The sequence below is a fragment of the Lolium perenne genome, chromosome 4 (assembly GCF_019359855.2).
Source record: "Lolium perenne isolate Kyuss_39 chromosome 4, Kyuss_2.0, whole genome shotgun sequence".
NCBI classification, from domain to species: domain Eukaryota; kingdom Viridiplantae; phylum Streptophyta; class Magnoliopsida; order Poales; family Poaceae; genus Lolium; species Lolium perenne.
This window is the reverse complement of record NC_067247.2, coordinates 50748872-50766760: the sequence shown is the minus strand read 5'-3', so window position 1 is coordinate 50766760 and position 17889 is coordinate 50748872. Positions and strand designations below refer to the sequence as shown.

General features: G+C 44.4%; 1 protein-coding gene and 1 pseudogene across 1 annotated transcript; both read right to left on the bottom strand.

The window, feature by feature from the left end:
- Positions 1-9972: 9972 nt before the first annotated feature.
- Positions 9973-11106, bottom strand: LOC127346771 (uncharacterized; annotated as a pseudogene).
- A 202-nt stretch (positions 11107-11308) lies between these two features.
- Positions 11309-17449, bottom strand: LOC127292485 (calcium-dependent protein kinase 11). The gene is made up of 8 exons (XM_051321896.1): positions 16448-17449; positions 14869-15012; positions 14615-14767; positions 14394-14509; positions 14144-14311; positions 13063-13287; positions 12863-12990; positions 11309-11899 (listed from the first exon to the last, which is right to left on the bottom strand). Exons 1-7 carry the CDS (start codon positions 17265-17267, stop codon positions 12868-12870), a joined length of 1749 nt encoding a protein of 582 aa, XP_051177856.1. The 5' UTR covers positions 17268-17449; the 3' UTR covers positions 11309-11899; positions 12863-12867.
- Positions 17450-17889: the final 440 nt, after the last annotated feature.

The following is a 17889-nucleotide window of genomic DNA, read 5'->3' as shown; positions in this document are numbered from 1 at the left end:
ATTGTGCACTTGATTGCCAATTAAACTCTAGGACCAAGGGCAACCCGCCCAAAGTTACGATTAAGCCAGGGTTGTTGATCGGGCTCGATACCCTGGATCCCTATTCCACTTACCATGCCCCCTCTTTTGACGCTCAGAATAGGGTTAGAGACTATAAACGGATTGAGTTTACGCCAGTGTCAGCGGTGTGATGGGCATTTACCGATTTTGTTTGGTTCCATTTCCATAAAAGGGAGGGATTTGATACCATGATCGTAAGGCCAGAAATCCAAGATCGAGGCCATGGAAGTCAAGTAGGTAGAGGAGAACGTCGGAGTGGAGATCCGTAAAGCTTCGACTCTACAGAAGCGATGACGAAGATTGGGGGCGAAGCTGCTTCTTGCAGGCGTCGTTAGTCGTGATATTGTACCGCGTCGACGGTGGCACCGTATTTTGCGGGGCATGATGGGCGCCAAACTTGGCATAACCGCAGAGGGGCGTCGGTCTGGGAGTGGATTGTTGGGAGTGAGGTGCCTGGCACCTCGCCTCTCGTAAAGTGATTTGTTTCCGGTTGGGGGAGGGTGGTATAGAGGTTACATTGCGGCGCACTTGGTTACGGGATACATGTTTGCAGGGCAAGGTGAAAGAAACACGGTTTAACGGTACGGGAGCAAAACGTGAGGATCAAATACAGTTCTCATTGGCGTCTTTGAAGGATTGTGCATCTTATAGTCATCGGTTAAAAACAAAATGCCCAATCTGATTTGACGCTGCTACAGTATGAGCATTGTACTCGTGTACTATTCATGGGTACGCTTTGCAATAGCCATCTCATGCTTAGTAACTGAGTATAGGGAGATTAAACAAACCGGGCGCAGGCAACAAATCGAAATGGTACCCTCCTCAGGAAAGGAGAAAAAAGTAGAGTAGCTCACGGTAAAGCGTGACGCAAGAAGAAAAAAATAGAGTACAATAATTAGCGCTTTAACAGGCGAGGTCATCCGGCCGATCCAACAAATTCCCCAAAAGCCTGATCGTAGGGCCCACGTCAGCTAGCCCAGCCGAAGAAAAGACACATCCCGAGCAGATGTGCCAGTCCTGGCTGCCAGATGGAGCCCACGCCAGTAGTACTACACAGACGCAGATTCTCCCACAACCGATCGATCGGACCGCCGGCCAGCCCGCACGCGACGACGCCGCTACAGTGCTGCTGCAGATCGGTTGCGCGGCAGCGACCGGTGGCTTCGGTTTTGGCGACGAGAGGATTCAGCCTCGGATTCCATCCTCCGTGTGCCATCACATTCCGGTCCCGTCCGCCTGCGGCCTCGGAACGGCGCGAGCGATGTGCTTCCATCCTTGCAAGTAATGGCTCGCGGTCCCCCGTGTAGCAATGGCGCTGGAACTGAACGTGAACTTTGCTTCCATCACAAGGGATTTTATCACATTGATTGATTGATTTCACTGAATTTATTTTCTACTATTTTTTCGAGAGAAAGGAATCACGATTCGATAACTATTTGAGTATCGAACCTACAAGAAGCTGAAGGTAAACTATACTATTCCATCTAGCTCGATTTAACAGACAAACTTTACCATTAATTTGATCAATAGAATACATATTTTAAGTCTACAAAGTATCTACCATTAGATTAAAATTCGATGATATAATTTTTGTGACATATATTTTCATATTTTATTGACCAAATAATGGTGAAAGCAAAATTTTAAATTATGTGTGCGTCTGTTTAACTGATCTGGAGGGAGTAAAACCCACTTATATAGCCATTCGTGCTTGTATTAAATTAAAACATGCAAAGTTCTAATTTATTAATACTATTAACGAAAAGCAGAAGATACAAAGAAAGCTGAAGCAGTGGTGCTTATGCAAGGTGCAGTTGGACAAGATAACTCAAGGGAGCAATCCTTCTCGGCATATAGTTGTTTCGTTTGTTTTGGTTGTCACAATATTAGTCAAGCACACATTTTTATACCAGCTATAGATGCAGAAATTTAATTCGGCACATAAGAGCATATGCTCCCAACGTATGTGTGCACTCATAGATCAGTACAACGGCAACCAACTGGAGATAATTTATATTGTCTCCAGTCATCCCAAACTCTAGATACACGCAACGGCAACCATCTTATACATTCTCCCAACATATGTGTGCACTCATAGATCAGTACATATGACCATCATAGAACATACAAACTTGTATGCAACCATAAACAAACTATTTCACCTTAACCATGAATAAGTCACTACTCAAATCTAGACACAAAGATCCAATACACAATGGGATATACAGCCTCTTATATTATGTTTGACAAGAGATTACACTGGGTAGATGGAGGGCATGAATGCGGTACTGTTGTAGATGTTGATGATGACCATGGTGGAGCCACCCGGAGGCGATTGCGGCATCCATTCCGCTCTCCATTCTCGGACGACGATGGACTGTGGACTCTATGTTTATGTGTTTTTATCTCCTCCATACTTCATGAGATAGCGATTGGGTCCCTTTTTATAGATGGTTTTAGGTCAAGAAGAAGAGATTGGTGCGAAGATGGATGACGACGGAGCCACTAGGGAGAGATGGGTCCAGTGGTGCATCAAGGGTATCTAGCCACGCTGATTGCTCGGCCCTCTGGCCAGCCCAGGCGAGGTCCAGATGCTCCATGACTTCTTTCTTCGTAAAATAATTGCCTAGAAAAATCCTAGGTAAATTTGAGTTTGTGAAGGTCCGAGAAAGTTAAAAATACGAAAACATGGTTTTTTTTGCCATGTGGGGTTATAATACAAACAAAGGGGATCTTATACGAAAAATCCCAAAAATCATTCTAAATTATGATTATAACACTTTATATTTATCAATAATAATGGAATATGGAACAATAAACTACAAAGAACATGTATGCATTCTAGCATCAGCGTGTCGCCAGTGTTCGTCATTAATTACGGCGTCGCTGGTGACAGGGCGAGGTGGATGCTCTGGAGCGAGGATGTTGGTCCGGAGGTGGTGGATTTATGTTCCCCTACTTCGTCGATGGGATGCGATGGATCTCAGTCCAAGATAACACAAGGACGTTCTTGGTCGACGTGACACAGCGACATGCGTCTCGTTGCTTGTAGCGGGCCTATTCATCGACTCACAAAGCCTCGTTAGGGATGGTGCTTCTTCGCATATTGCAATGGTGGAGGGTTGGTGTCTCTCCAATGTGCGTCTAGGTGACATTGGATTTTTGCGGCGGTCGCTGACTTCGGCGAGTGCAGAGAACCATCGGGATCGCTCTATATCCATTAGTGTTCTATTTGCAAAGTTCTTTAGGACTGTTTTCTTCTGGTCTGTCTTTTTGTTTCCATGTTTCTTTGTTCATGTAACTTTATTTTTTCTTTGTTCATGTAACATTAGTATTTTGTAGTTATAAGGAGTGAAAATAGGAGAATACCGACATGGCGTTTTTCTCCTAGGTTCAGATGCTCACTTTATTTAAAATGCATTTTTAAACATATATTAACAAATATTATAATATTTCAAAAAAGATGCCACCTGTATCCTCCTACATGCTCACAAAGTTGTTTCAAGAAAGACAATAGATAAGTCCAAATTGTTTGATATTTTAAAATTTATTTTTTGGGTGAAAGAAGCATATACAGCTGAGATGATCAAAAAATACATTTCCAAGAATAATGGTGCAATGAAGGAAGACTTATCAATTAATGTGTGCAGGTGACACGGCTTTATGATGTTTCTTTGGCATGGTGTGGCAAGGGAGCACTCCATGTGGAATCTTTGTTGGTGCCGTGCCCGTGGGTGGAAAATTGATTGTAGTGATTCTGTGACCATGTCAAACCTCTAAGTACTTATTTTCTATCCCAGATTATGGTTTCGAAGGCGATAACCATCTTTATGCATCAGCATCATCACAAACACAAAAAATAAGTATGGGGGATCGATATCTGCAGTGCCTTGAATTTTGTATCGGAGCTCACAGGGTGTGAATTGCATTTCATGCTCAATCCGGTGACATCAATTTCAAGTGTTTGATTTACCTAGATGGTCAAAGTTAGGAACCTTGACCGGCAAAATCTTAAAAAGATCGAGGTGCTCTGGTGACCTTCACAAAGAAAAAGAGGTACACTACTAACCTGTTGATTTTAAAAAAACAAGTACACAAATTAGCATCAAATAATGTTTGAAACACCCTATGAAAATAAACGAATTGTAGAAGATGTGAAGAGATGGACACATATCCTCCAAAATAAAATGATGAGGAACCTGTAGGGAAAATTCGTAAGTTCTGATCTTGCAAAAGAAACGGCATACACATGAAGACTTCCTAGGGGGTTAAAATCCTAGAGTTTACTATCAAACTTGAGAGGAAGCACGAGTGCATGTTATTTCCTTTGAGCCCTCAACATCATATAAGAACTCCTTTTCTATTTTCTTCCATTTAGTATTGCTTTGGTTATTGTTCTGCCACCATGGCTAATGACACGTGCAACGGTGTGAAAACAATTATCATCCGAGCAAGATCCATATGGTTCTGTTAAACGTTGTTCCGTTACATGCAGTTATAAAGACAAAGTTCGGGCCGGCGGAGAATCAAGCTACGTGACGTGGATGATTAAGATGGAATTTTGCCCCTCCAACTGGAGAGATATTCTCTAGCCCCTCTCGAGTGATACAATTCGAAAACATGGCCATGCGTGAGTCGGCTAAATGTTAACCAAAACGGTCAACTAAGATTTAATCACATGAATGACATGTCATGGGTTGAGAAAGAGAGTTGAGATGTTAAAAGAATGATATTAATTTGCCTATATCTTGAAAAGGTATATCATGATGCAAAAAAGACTTGGAAGAAACTAAAATTGGAAAGGTTTTAGCGTCATGACTCTATGATACTTGGGAGTGTTGTGGATACGTTAACTAGGTATATCACATCAGGGTTTCAATTCAGGAAGCCCGGGTGGCCCACAGATGGTGGTGAGGACTATAGCCTAACCGGGCAGCCTAGTTGCTGAAGAACCAAGATGGAGGAGTCGAGCCCAAAGAGAAGTAGCCAGATCCGGTCGGATGTCAGTCGTGAACATAGGATCCAACCGACATCCGACCTATAGGATCCTATGAATTAGTGCAAAATGGACCTATAGGAAAATTACCTTTGATTCTAACCCTAAAAATCAAACAATATTCGTAGGAAAAAATATTAAAATATAAATCCTACTAAAATCCATTGGAACTTAAGTGAATTGTACTCTCCATTAGGTAATATCTTGTTCACAAGATTAGCGTAAAAAAAGTTCACTAGATTGTTTTTACCAGTTTTTAGGATTGGGAAGATTAAAAAAATTCCATGTTCAATCTATGCACAATTGACCGTAAATTGTCTTAACTTCATGCATGATTTGTTGATTTGAACCAATCCTAGTAGCAAACAAATGAAGGGCGATGAATTATCTTTTGCAATTAACGGAAACCATCTCTAAGGTGTTTTTTTTATACAAAAGGGAAGCTTTCATTGCCTGAACATACATCTTAGAGAATGTTTTTATTGATACCAAGCAATATATAATATGTATTGCGGAATTTAAAAATAGTTGTATTTATAAATATTTCTTACAAGGGGCTCATAAATTCTACGTAGAGATTCGAGAAAGTCAAGGCAAGCCAACTTAAGTCCACATCACTTATCATAGTCAACAAGTCAAAGTAGAAGAGGATAAAAGAGAAAGTTAATGAGAAGGTCCAATATGAAAGAAGTCAATCATGGGGTAATAATGCTTGGTCGACCAAACAATATAGATTCTCTCACCTCCTAGTCCACCATGAACCCTATAGACCAATAAAGACCTTAGTACCCATCATGTCTCACCCCTTCGAGGGTAACCTCAGTGTTTTGTCGAGGATCCTAGCCTATAGTTGCCCTTTCCCCATGGGCATGTAACTAAGTCACTCTCACCTAAAAGGATCCATGTGGAGGGGACTAGAGTTTCAAGCCACTAACCAAGGAGCTCTAGGGTTGACTCACAGGAGCCTAGCCCGACTTAGATCGACATCAAGAAAATCACAATTTTACAATAAATTTGTTTATGTGTCCAGATTGATGTAGAGGTTGGGATAGCTATTGTACGAATGAAAAAAAAATATCAGTAAGACGTCCTTTCCCGTAAATGAAAGCAAGCTACGCTTCTCAAAATATGGGCGGAGCTTGCCTGCCCCTAACTCACATGTGTAAGTTGTTAGTGGGATCACACCAGAGCCCCTCTTACAATTTATTAATTTAGTTTAAATTTTGATGCCAAACTTTGTAATCCATCTGTTTCAAAATAAGTGACTCAACTTTTATTTTAGATACGTTATATCTCGACGCAGTACTTATACCCTATCTGTTGCCATCGTGACTCATGCTTGGGTTCAAAGAGGATCGAGCTAAATTTGTCATTACTGTTCAGCAAAAACCACAATGAAACTCTTCGTACATGTTCGAGTCTCGGGTAGTATCGAAGATAAATAACCACCTTGATTGTGACTGCGAGTACCGCACATTACTTTGACACCCTTGAAGCATCTCTAACAGATGCCCTATAATAGAGAACAACGTTTTTTAGGGAGCAAAAAAAAAGTCTACAACAGGTGTCCTAAAAGGTGCCCTAAAATAAAGGGTGTCCCAAATTTTGCTCCTCTCTGCGCGCGGACCAGTGCCCTATCCAGGTAACATCGTGCGGGAGGGCCAACCGCCACTCCCATCCCCATGCCGTGTCGCCTCCTCGCTCGATTCGCCTCCCGCCGGCGACCTCCGCGCCATGGACGGCGACGAGGCAACTCCGCCGACCTTCTCCACCGCTCCGACCGCCAATCCCCGCCCATCCCCAACTCCGCCCGCCGACGAAGGCGTCTCCGCCGCGTCCATCATCGTGGGAAACCCTAAGGCGCCACCGAGCCGGCACCCCGCCTTCGCGCCTCCCCATCTAAACGCCGGTGTCGGCGCTTCGACCGGAGCTGGAGGGCACGTGAAAAGCACCAGCGGCAAGCGAGGGCCAGCCACGACCACCGTGGCGGAGAAGCCGAAGAAGAAGAAGAAGAAGAAGAAGAAGAAGAAGAAGAAGAAGAAGAAGAAGAAGAAGAAGAAGGGGAGGGCACGCGGGCCCCATCCAAATTCCAAAGTCGGTGGCCGACGGTGTCACCTCTGCCGTTGCTGCTTCCGTGGCGCAGGAGGAGGAAGTTGTTCCTCCGCAGGTGTCGACCCTAAAACCGGCCGCCTCCAACGTGCTCGATGAAAAGACACAAGGGTAATTTTTCCTTTTCAATTTTTTTTCATTGTTTCTTTGCAAGGTTGTTTAAGTATTGTGATCCTATGCATTGTAGACGCAATGACGAGGAGATCCAAGTGAGCAATGCCGAGGATGCCAACAATGGCAACCATTTATGAACTATGTTCTATTGTAGTTGGAACTAATTTGATGCTTTGAACCATGTCTTCGTGTTGAACTATGTGTCGTTTGTGTGAACCTATGCTATCATTTGCACTATGGTATGCTATGGATTGAAGTTAATTTGTATGTGATCTGTTTGCAGTGTTTTAGTTCATACTTTAGTTCATATACATGTGTTTTATCTCTCAATTATGCAATGTTTTGCAGCAGCGGTGCCCTAAAATAAGGCAGCTGTTGGAGACGAGTCAAAAATAGTTTAAAGCACCTAAAAGGCAAAAACAGGTGCCCTAAACGTGTTTTTTGCTGCCCTAAGATAGGGCATCCGTTAGAGATGCTCTTATCGAAGAAAAAAAAAACTACTTTAACGCCCGCGCATGGCGCAGAATGGAAGCGAAGCATCTCTTCCTGTGCCAGGCCTGATCCTCGACGCTCGTCCAGGCCGGGCTGGACTGCAATTTAGGGGTTACTTATGGAGGAAGTTTGGGCCGAAATACTGCAGCCCAAAGTATAGCGCCACGGCACCAGGGTTTCGAAATTTCCGTTTTGCTTTACGTTTTAGTACCACATCGCTCGCATATGACAGACGAGACGTGCTTTTAAGCTAGCTCGGCAGGGAGGTTAGCACCGGGCGGCAGGCCTGGTCAGCAATCTCAAACATTGATATATCTTGATTATGCTTTCATAGATTGTAGGTCTGTTTGAACACCACACGACATGTGTGGTTTGCTTTTTTTATTATCTCAACATTTTCAATGCAACATTGCCCCGGTTAAAACACCAACCACAACATATGGCACCGAAAACACGCCAAAAATGCCGGGAAAAACAACATGACTAATACCGAGCATGAGACACAATGCCACGCCACGGCCTAGTACTCCCTCCATCCATAAAGGAATATCATAGATTGGTCGAAATTTAAATTTAAAATATATCTACATACATCTAAATTTCGATAAACTTGCGACATCATTTTATGGATAGAGGTAGTACTGTATATTGTCATCTTTCTTTAAGCTAAGAATAAAGGTTGCTAGCACCGCGATTCTACCGTGCTACTGTATGGTTTTACTTTCTAAATTTATCAGTACGAGTTAGGATTTTGCCCATTCCATCCAATTTTAGTTACGATCAGATCACAACCATACACCAGATGCCCCCCCAAAAAATGCAGAGAGCCATGAAAATATTTAATATCGGAGCTGTAATGCAGGCAGCCACATCGCCGTGCAGGTGCAGCATCATCATCTTGAGCCTACGAAGAATACTCCTCATAAATAAACGGAATTGCTAGTTCTAAGTTGCGTGAGATTTAATAAATCTCAGTCACCTGTTTAGCCGTCTGATTCGGTGTGTCAAGATTCGTGTAAGCAGCTGGTTGTGTCGGCGTGTGCCTTCCTTTCTTCTTCCCCGTGTCGTCAGGTTTCGTGGGCCGCCTGATCTCCACCTTTTCTTTTAGGAAAAGACTTCATATCCGCTACGACGCGATCGTGCCTCCTGCTCCACCGCGCGCCACGCGTCCAAGGAACGAACAAGATTATGCGGCTAGGTCCCACCACTCCTTTATCCCATTGACGAGGGTTCTCCTCCACTAGTTTTTTCTTCTCTTCTTCTCTCTCTCCTCGTACTTTTCTCACGCCGCCGTACCGCGGTTGTTTCCTCGCTCACACGGCCTCCTTACCACGTGGGTCGTCGCCTTACCGTGAGATGCAGCCGCGTGCCATGGGTCTCTGGCAACGGTCTGCGCCACCACGCCCTTGGTTGGTTGCCGCCCCCCCGAGATTCGATCATGGCTGGTTGCGATGGCGGCACCACCCGCCCCGCCCGCCCCGCCACAGAGCTCCATGAGACACATCCTCCGGTCGAACGACGACAATGCTCGTCGAGGCGCCCCTTGCGATGCGTGCTGCAGGCGGCGTTGAGGATGACGGGGCGTGCTCGCTATCTGTGCTGCAGGTCGGCGTCGAGACTCCCTAGACCTTCTCCGATCTCCTTTGCTGCTACGAAGTTAGTGTGACGATGTTGCGAATTTAGACGGGAGGTGCTGCAAATGCTCAGCGACGATCCTGCAAATTATGAGTGGCGGCGGACTGTCACCAATAATGCTACAAACAGTCATCAGCGGTAGTGCAAACGGTCAGCAGCGGTGCTTCAAATGGTTAGCAGGGATGCTTCAGACAGTCAGTGGAGGAAGCAACTGATGGTGCTGCTTGCCGGAGTTAGGATGCGGCTTCCGGCGGTGCGCCATCGAGTAGTTGACGAAGCTACGATAGTATAGTTTTTTTGCTGCGAATATTCTGTTGTTTTGATACTTTACTACAAAATTATTGCTACAAGGTCCCCGGCAAGGTTCTGGTGAGTCTCAGGCGAGGTCTTTGGGCAACTGGTATTTTCTATTTTATCTATGGGCAAACCGGTTTTTAGTAAAAATGGGGTTTTTTTTTGCTGCGACGAAGCAAACCCGAATTTTGGCAGAAATTAGACACGTATCACTGTGAACTAGGAGGCTGGGAGGAAAATATCCTCCGGAGGATTACTAACGCTTCCCTTTCTTATACGGTATCTGGCAGCCTTTTCTTGGGTTTTTGGCTTTTTGCCCTTACCCGCTGTCGCCTAGTTAAACTCGACTGCCAGTCGTCTTTTTTTAGAAATGGGGGAAATCCCCGGCCTCACTCCCAGTCGTCTGAACTAACCCCTCAAGTAACTGGATGTCATCGATGATTTCAGGCCGACGAAGTGACGAGATGCTAGGCAAGCTATTTTTCTGAAAGTCACGCTTCTGCCGACGCTTCCTTTGCTGGCCTCTCTTTGGCTTGTTCAGGAGATTCAAGGGTGAAAAGGTTTGTTCATCATATGTTACTGCGGGTTCCATTGGCCTGCTGCAGAATCCAACAGTCTTGGTCTCTTCAAGCTTCAGTGTCAATGATTCAAATAAATCTAAATCATCATCGTCACTGGAATTGCCGATGCAAACTTGGACCTCCACTTGCCATGATCATCAATGCCCGAGACAGCAAGCTCTGCAAACCACTCCAGAAAATTATTACCGGGTTTATCTGTGGTTGGCACATCCATTGACAAAGCAAGAATGTCCTCTGCTGCAACTTGTATCGGCAGCATCTTCACAAGCTGGCACTTCTAAATCGATCACAAACGCACGCTTAGCATGGTTGTTCTGTAAGGAGGTCACATGGCATTCATCTAACACTACGTATGGCTCTGAATTATCTTCATTTGGTATATCATCATTCAGATCAAAGAAGTTCAGGATGGCTGCGCCAATTTTATGCATGATGACACCTTCGGCAGCTTGCCCATCTATAGGTAGTTTTTTTTTTTCGATATGGGAGCGATGCCCCGGCCTCTGCATCAATCGATAGGTAGTTAGGCACAAGTTGCTGGATGAAGGATGTAAACATGCAACACTCTCCTGAGTTTTATCCTTCTTAGTTCTGCAACCTTCAGATGTAGACGCAGAATCTGGCAAATTGCAAAAATGCGAGCTGCTCCAGGTCTATCATTATTGATTTTCATCTCCAATACAGTTCCATATGAATGTTCAAACAACTTTATTGGTTCTTCCAAACCTGTGGAATCACCAAATGAAGCTTTCTTACTGAGCCAAGAGATCCCAGATACTGAGCCCTCACCTTGAATATGCTGTCAACTGTCAGCACAAACCCCATCTTGCTCTACAAGAACATCCTCTTGGCAATCTGGCGAGTGCTGCGTTCAAATTAAATTTATTTCTGACATTACCATTTGCAAAATCAGGATCTTTACGGCAGTGCCGTGCTGCTGTGTGTTCAACCATCAGCCTATTATTCTGCTCCAAGTCACTTGAAGTTGCTACCAGATGCGGTGGTTGTGAGGCAGACACTGAATCAAGTGGAACACCAGAATAGGAGGAGAATCATTTTCGTTAGTCAGATATTTTTTCCTATAGTACAAAGAGACACACACACAACCTGCCGTTACAAAAATGCCAAGACAGACTAAACCGCTATCCAGTAGAGAATCACAGATGAAGAGGATCAAACGTAGCAGCTGGAGTCCCACTTACATCGATAGGGTCTCCCTGCCGCTGGTTTCAGAACGGGTGCAAAAAATTGAAGGGACGGAAGAAAAAGGACCTCTCCTACTCAACTCTCATGCTTACTTACAATGCATGTACATGGCGGTTTCACCAAGAATTTGTTACCGCTGAAAACGAACTACAATGCGGTCCATGCTCCATGGTGGTAAATCAAATGATGCCATGTTAAGCTCCCTAATCAATGTCAATTTTCAGAGTGGTTCGTGGCACTGCCGCACGCATTAGCTTGGCTTCAGAGACCCCCAAGAACTTGGAATAAGCTGCAATGGAATATTGAGATCTGATAATCTGAATGCCGGCCTGCATGCGACAAGCTGTGGGAGCTATTCTGCTGCTGTGCTAACTTTTGCGAGTCACTGTATGGTAATTTTGGTTAACTGCACCTGTATAAAAACAAGAAAAAACATAAGCATACACACTGTATCTGCCAAGCTATTCTGGTGTTGGGTTAACTTGGCTGATCCAGCATTAACGAGTTCCATTTTAATATCTGACCCAGAATGCTGTAAGAGTATGGGGAATTTATATTTATGAACGAGAATGCTGTAAGAAAGTACTCCCTCCAATCCTACTTGCTGCAGATTCTGCGACAAGTAATTTAGATCGGAGGGAGTAACTTTGCACAAAAATGCACACACTATTTTAGCCTAGTATGAAAATATCACATAGTTACCGAAACTGCACATTTATCAAGCAAACCAAATCTCGAAATTATTGTTGAAAGTGATCAAGGACAAGTGGACAACTGACGGTCCGTAGTAACTAAATCGAGCTTATCATAGCTATTGTACGCGTCTTTTTTTTGCGTGTCCAACACACTCCATAGTTTAGTCCTCGCCACGTATCTGTGGATCTGTTTCCTCCACAGATACATACTCCTTCAGGTGGCCACCTTTTCCTTATGGAAAAGTCTACCTTAATTTATTTATCAGTATATATGTGTGTGGCTGTGAATGTGATGGCCTGCAAGCATTAATAGCCTATCTGAATCTGCGCTTTTTGTATAACAGAAATCCTGAACTTCTTTCCTGGGATAATTTCTCAAATCGAGATAACTTGCACATGTAGTATAGCAAAACCATCAAACCATCAAAAGTACTTCACTGAAAATTTTCTCATGGTTAGTATTTGAAGTGTGGTCACTTGACACACCAGCAGAATCCAAATAACTAGATGGATGTTATAATACTATCAGTTATATGATTGCATCCAGTCATACAGTAACTGATTATGGACTGAAACAAATCTTCCAGAGCTGGTAAACAAATGATAACCATACAATTTCAACTTGGAGTATATCTAATATTATCAATCAGTAGGGAAAACGCCCATAGGTAATAGATTACCTCTTTTACCGAAGCTTCAGTGCATCTCCAAGACCAAAGTTCACATTGCTTTGATGTCCTTTTCTACCCAGTGGATTATTTCCTTTCTGCATCATTTCAACGAACTCATTGTAGTCGATCCGTCCATCCTGCAGAAGATGGTGGGCAATTAGACAAAACTGCTGTTGGAAATTTACAGCCTGAACAGGGAATCTACTTACATTGTCCTTATCAACATCGCCAATAATATCTTCAAGACGGGTGTCTCCAATACCAAACTCCTCACATGCCTTTTGGAGCTCATCTTGAGTAATATAACCACTGCCGTCTTTATCAAAGTATGAGAAAGCTGTAAAGAGCTTATCCTCCTTGTCAACTTTGTTTATGTGCATAGTTGCAGCAATAAACTCCCCATAATCGATTGTACCACTATTGTCAATATCTGCCTGACATTTTCATGAAATGAGCTTGAACCTCATTGGGAGAAAAGTCAAAAACCCAAAGGCTATCATCATAAGAGTAATCATTACTACTAATAGACTTTACGAACTATTCTGTATTTGAAGATATAGTTGGGCCTCCTAAGTACTAAATACTAACAATATTATTTCTGCCAACACAAATTAATAAATGCAGTATAAGATAAATCATAGTTCAAATGAAGCAGGTTTAACAAAGGAAAACGTTTTGCAAATGAGATCAAGATGACGTTTGCGCAGGTGGGCACCAGCCAGAGTAGCCTCCCGGTAGGATTAAGGCACACTATTCCTGGGAAAATATTGTTTGCCCAGGGTACAAAGTATTCCTTTCTCCACCTCGGAAAACAAAAGGGGGTATGTAGGCAGCACTCACAAAAATACAAATTAATTTCCAACTTACGTATAAAGGTATTACCTCCTTTCCAAACTAATCGAAGTTTTAGGTTTCTCCCAAGTAAAACTGTTTTAAGTTCGACTCAGTTTGTTGAAAAAATACAGCAACATCTACAACACCAATTTAGTTTACTACAGTAGATTCCATCATATGATATATTTTTGTACTATATAGATTTGGCGTCGTAGATATTGACGCATTTTTCTAAAAGTTTAGTCAAACCTAGAGAAGTTTGAGTTAGCATATACCTAGAAATTCAATTATTTAGAACGGAGGAAGTAGAAATTTAGTTAACCTCTTAACTTTAGAGTAAGGGTCTTCCTAAATTTGCAAATTGCAATCCACAATAACAGAAAGGAGACCAAATTATGTTCAGTAACTTCTATAAAGTTGAGGAACAAATGTGCAGGGATAATTTGGAATACTTACTGCTTCCATTAAAGCATCAATTTCGGAGTCCATCAAAGTAGCACCAACTCGCCGCAAGCCAGATTTTAACTCCTCCAATGTGATATGACCACTATTATCAGAGTCTAGCATTTTAAACATTTCCTTCAATCCTGCAATTTCTTCTTCTGACAAACTCTCGGCAATAACCTGCAAGCGTACGCCAGGTAAAAATCAAACATCACTATACATGTCTTATAACACGAACTGGAAAGTTAATGTCAATGCTCACCCTAAGGGCCATTTTCTTTAGTTTGTTCATTGCAGAAAATTGTTTCAATCGACTCAGGACAGCAGAATCAAGAGGCTTATCAGGAGCAACTCCATCAACACAAACCCAAGGGTGACCTGGCAGAAGATGGGCGATTAGAGAAGATTTGGTTGAAAATTAAGAAGATGCTGAGTAATTATTAATTTAGTACTAACTTATAGCTACAGTGCGATACTACTCACATAGGGCTTCATGGGCAGTCAATCTCTTCTTTGGATCACGGATAAGCATTTTCCTGACCAAATCCTTCGCACTATCTGAGATACTAGGCCAGGGTTCAGTTGAAAAGTCCAGTTCACCTTTCAAAACTTGTTCAAATATCCCTTGTTCACTTTCTGCTCGAGAAAGCAGAAGCAAAATCAACCTAAAGCAACTTATATACATTATGCAAAATGGTAATGCAACATTTTACTGAAAAAGCTACACATAACCTCACCATCCCAGAATGGTGGAACCCCACTCAACAGGATATAGATTATTACACCAGCACTCCAGACGTCAACCTCACGCCCATAGTTTTTTAAAAGAACCTCAGGTGCAACATAGTATGGACTTCCAACAACATCTGTAAACATCTGACCTGCACAATCATTTAAGTTATGACATATGGCATCATCATAAAATAGCATCTGAAATGAGTTGGTGGAGAGGGACAGAGGGTATAAGAGCATAATTTCACATCGATATTCTTGGTTCTCTATAGCTAGTTTAAGATTGTAATTCATGGAAAAACACAGATAGCATCTATCACACTTTTTCATATCGTTAGTGTTTAAGAAGAGTGGTATTCCCGGTTAGCTCCATGTACAAAGCTTTGTGCATCCCAACACAACCGGTTTTAAATAATAAATCCATCTGGAAGATGAAGATACCTCTTAAAACAAAGTTCTTTGCATGGTATCTTCGTCGAGGTGTGATTCTTACTAAAGATAACCTTGTAAAACGTAACTGGCATGGTTGTACGAAATGTGTGTTTTGTCACGAAGATGAGACAATAAAACACCTTTTCTTCAGTTGTCGGATTGCTAGATCTATATGGTCAATTAGGGTCTACCTTACATCCACCTCGTAGAATTGCAAACATCTATGGCAATTGGCTAAATGGGGCTGATCCTAGGTACAAAAATATTATCAGAGTGGGAGCGATTGCGGTAGCATGGTCGCTTTGGCTATGTAGAAATGACAAGGTTTTTAATGACAAAAATTCCTCTATCATGCAGGTTATTTACCGGTGCACAGCTTTGCTCCGTTCATGGTCGTCACTTCAGCGTTTGGAAGATCGAGACCTCTTTACGGAGGTGTCTACACGGTTGGAGAACATGGCCAGGGAGTTTATTTCCCAACATGGGTGGCTGCATAGTCGGAGGATTGAAGCCAATGGAGCTTTATAGTAGTTGGCTTTTTACATCGTTCCTTTTATTTCCTTTTGTTTAATACTGAACTTCTAAACGACTGTGTGCATCCTAGTTATGCATAGGCTAGGTGTAATGCTTAAAATCATTTTAAGTAATAAAATGTCCCTTATCGAAAAGAACAGTGGTATAAATCTGCAGGTGCATATCTACTTCTAGTTGCTACATCACATCTTAGAAACATCTATGGCAGAACTGGCAACAAAAATAAAGAAAACAAGCTTACGACTGTGCAAGAGAAGGTGCTGCTTTTGCAACAAAGATGAAAGGATGCATCACTTGTTTTTTAGATATCACTTGGCACGTTCAGGCGTGCACTGGAGGGGATGGGGCCGCCTTTTTTTTTACAGGGAAACACTTTTTTCATCCTAATCAGGTTGTCTTATGTGCAACTGGCTGTGGATGTGTTGTGTGCATCCAAGCTGCCATCCAGCCACGGGCTTCGCATAAACATAGAGCGGATGCTTGCGCAAGCAATTTTCACATAAACAATCACGGCTGAATCAGTAATTAATTTCACCACGCTCGAGACTCGCATCAGCAAAACATGCCACGAAATACACAAGATTGCACTGCATTGCATTGTTAGGGGCCCGGCCATACCTGGCGTGAAGAATATGGAGAGCCCGAAATCAATGGCCTTGAGCGGCGAGTCCTCCTTCTGGTTGACGAACAAGAAATTCTCGGGCTTGAGATCCCTATGCATGACCCCAAGCGAGTGGCACGCCTCCACGACGCCCACGATCACCCGCGTGAGCTGCGCCGCGGCCTTCTCGGAGTAATGCCCCCTCTGGATGATTCTGTCGAACAGCTCGCCCCCGGCGCAGAGCTCCATGACGAGCTGCACGGCGACGGCGTCCTCGTATGCGTCGACGATGGATACGACGTTCTGGTGTCCGGCGAGGTGGTGCATGATCTGGATCTCGCGGCGCACGTCCTCGACATCCTCATCGGTGAGCAGCTTCCGCTTGGCGATGGACTTGCAGGCAAACTCCTTGCCGGTGGCCTTCTCGACGCAGAGGTAGGTGGTGCCGAACTGGCCCTGCCCCAGCTTCTTGCCGATGGTGTAGAGGTCCTTGAGGCGGGCGGTGTTGACGTCGCGCTTGAGGACGCAGTCGGCGCGGAGGCCGGCGCTCTGGACGCGCTTGACCTTGGGCACGGGCTTCTTGGCCGGAGGGGCCTGGGCCTGCTGCGGCTCGGCGGACTTGGAGGGAGGCGGGTCGGAGGCGCGTGAGGCGTGATGGGAGGAGTGTTCGCCGGCGGGGATGGTGACGGGCTCTGGCGCCTTCTTGTCGGAGGTGGACGCCGGGAGGGCGGCTGGAGGCGCGGCCTCGTCGGCGGGCTTCGCGGGGCGCCAGATGGCGACGGAGGCCAAGAAGCCGTTGCGGCCGGCGGCGTTCGGGCCGTTGCAGCTGTTTCCCATCGCCGGGAGAGCCTACGCGCACGGCCGCGGCGGCGGCGGTGGTGGCATTGGAGACGAGCGGTGGAGGGGCCGCGAGGAGGCGGGAGGTTGCTCGCTTGGATCGGGGAGGGCGCGCGGTTCCAGAGGGAGGAGGCACAGCCAGAGCGAGCGAGAACCAAATGTGGTGGGCCCCGTGGGGCGGATTTGTGCCACTGCCGTGTGGGCCCCTTGGTGTACAGGACTGGTTGTCAGTGGGCGAGGCAGGATGGCGGGAGCTCGGATGGACGGCCGGGATGCGGATCCGCCTATTTCTAGTTTTCTACTAGCTCTCGGGGCGAATGAAAATGGTTTCCCGGAATTTTTTTTTGAAACACAGTGCAATCAAAGACGCTCACACATAGTGCCAAAAGAAGGCACATATCAACACATGGCTTTGGTCATGCATGTGCGGTTCGCACAACGTAGCAACTCCGTTGAAATCGTCAAAAAAAAGACGCTCACACATACGCGCATACACTATTCTTTATGAACGCACGCACGCACACCCTACCCATATTAGCACCTTCGAGAGACTGCGTAGAAGATCTGATCCGGTGGATCTTAAGATTGACGAAATTGACATCTAACGTCTAGGAGAAGTTGT

Coding starts and splice junctions, on each gene's coding strand:
- LOC127292485 (XM_051321896.1), bottom strand. CDS start 17,267: ATGGGAAACAGCTGCAACGGCCCGAACGCCGCCGGCCGCAACGGCTTC. Junction 14,510..14,614: donor GACTGCCCATGAAGCCCTAT/GTGAGTAGTATC, acceptor ATCTTCTGCCAG/GTCACCCTTGGGTTTGTGTT. Junction 13,288..14,143: donor TTGATGCTTTAATGGAAGCA/GTAAGTATTCCA, acceptor TGAAAATGTCAG/GCAGATATTGACAATAGTGG.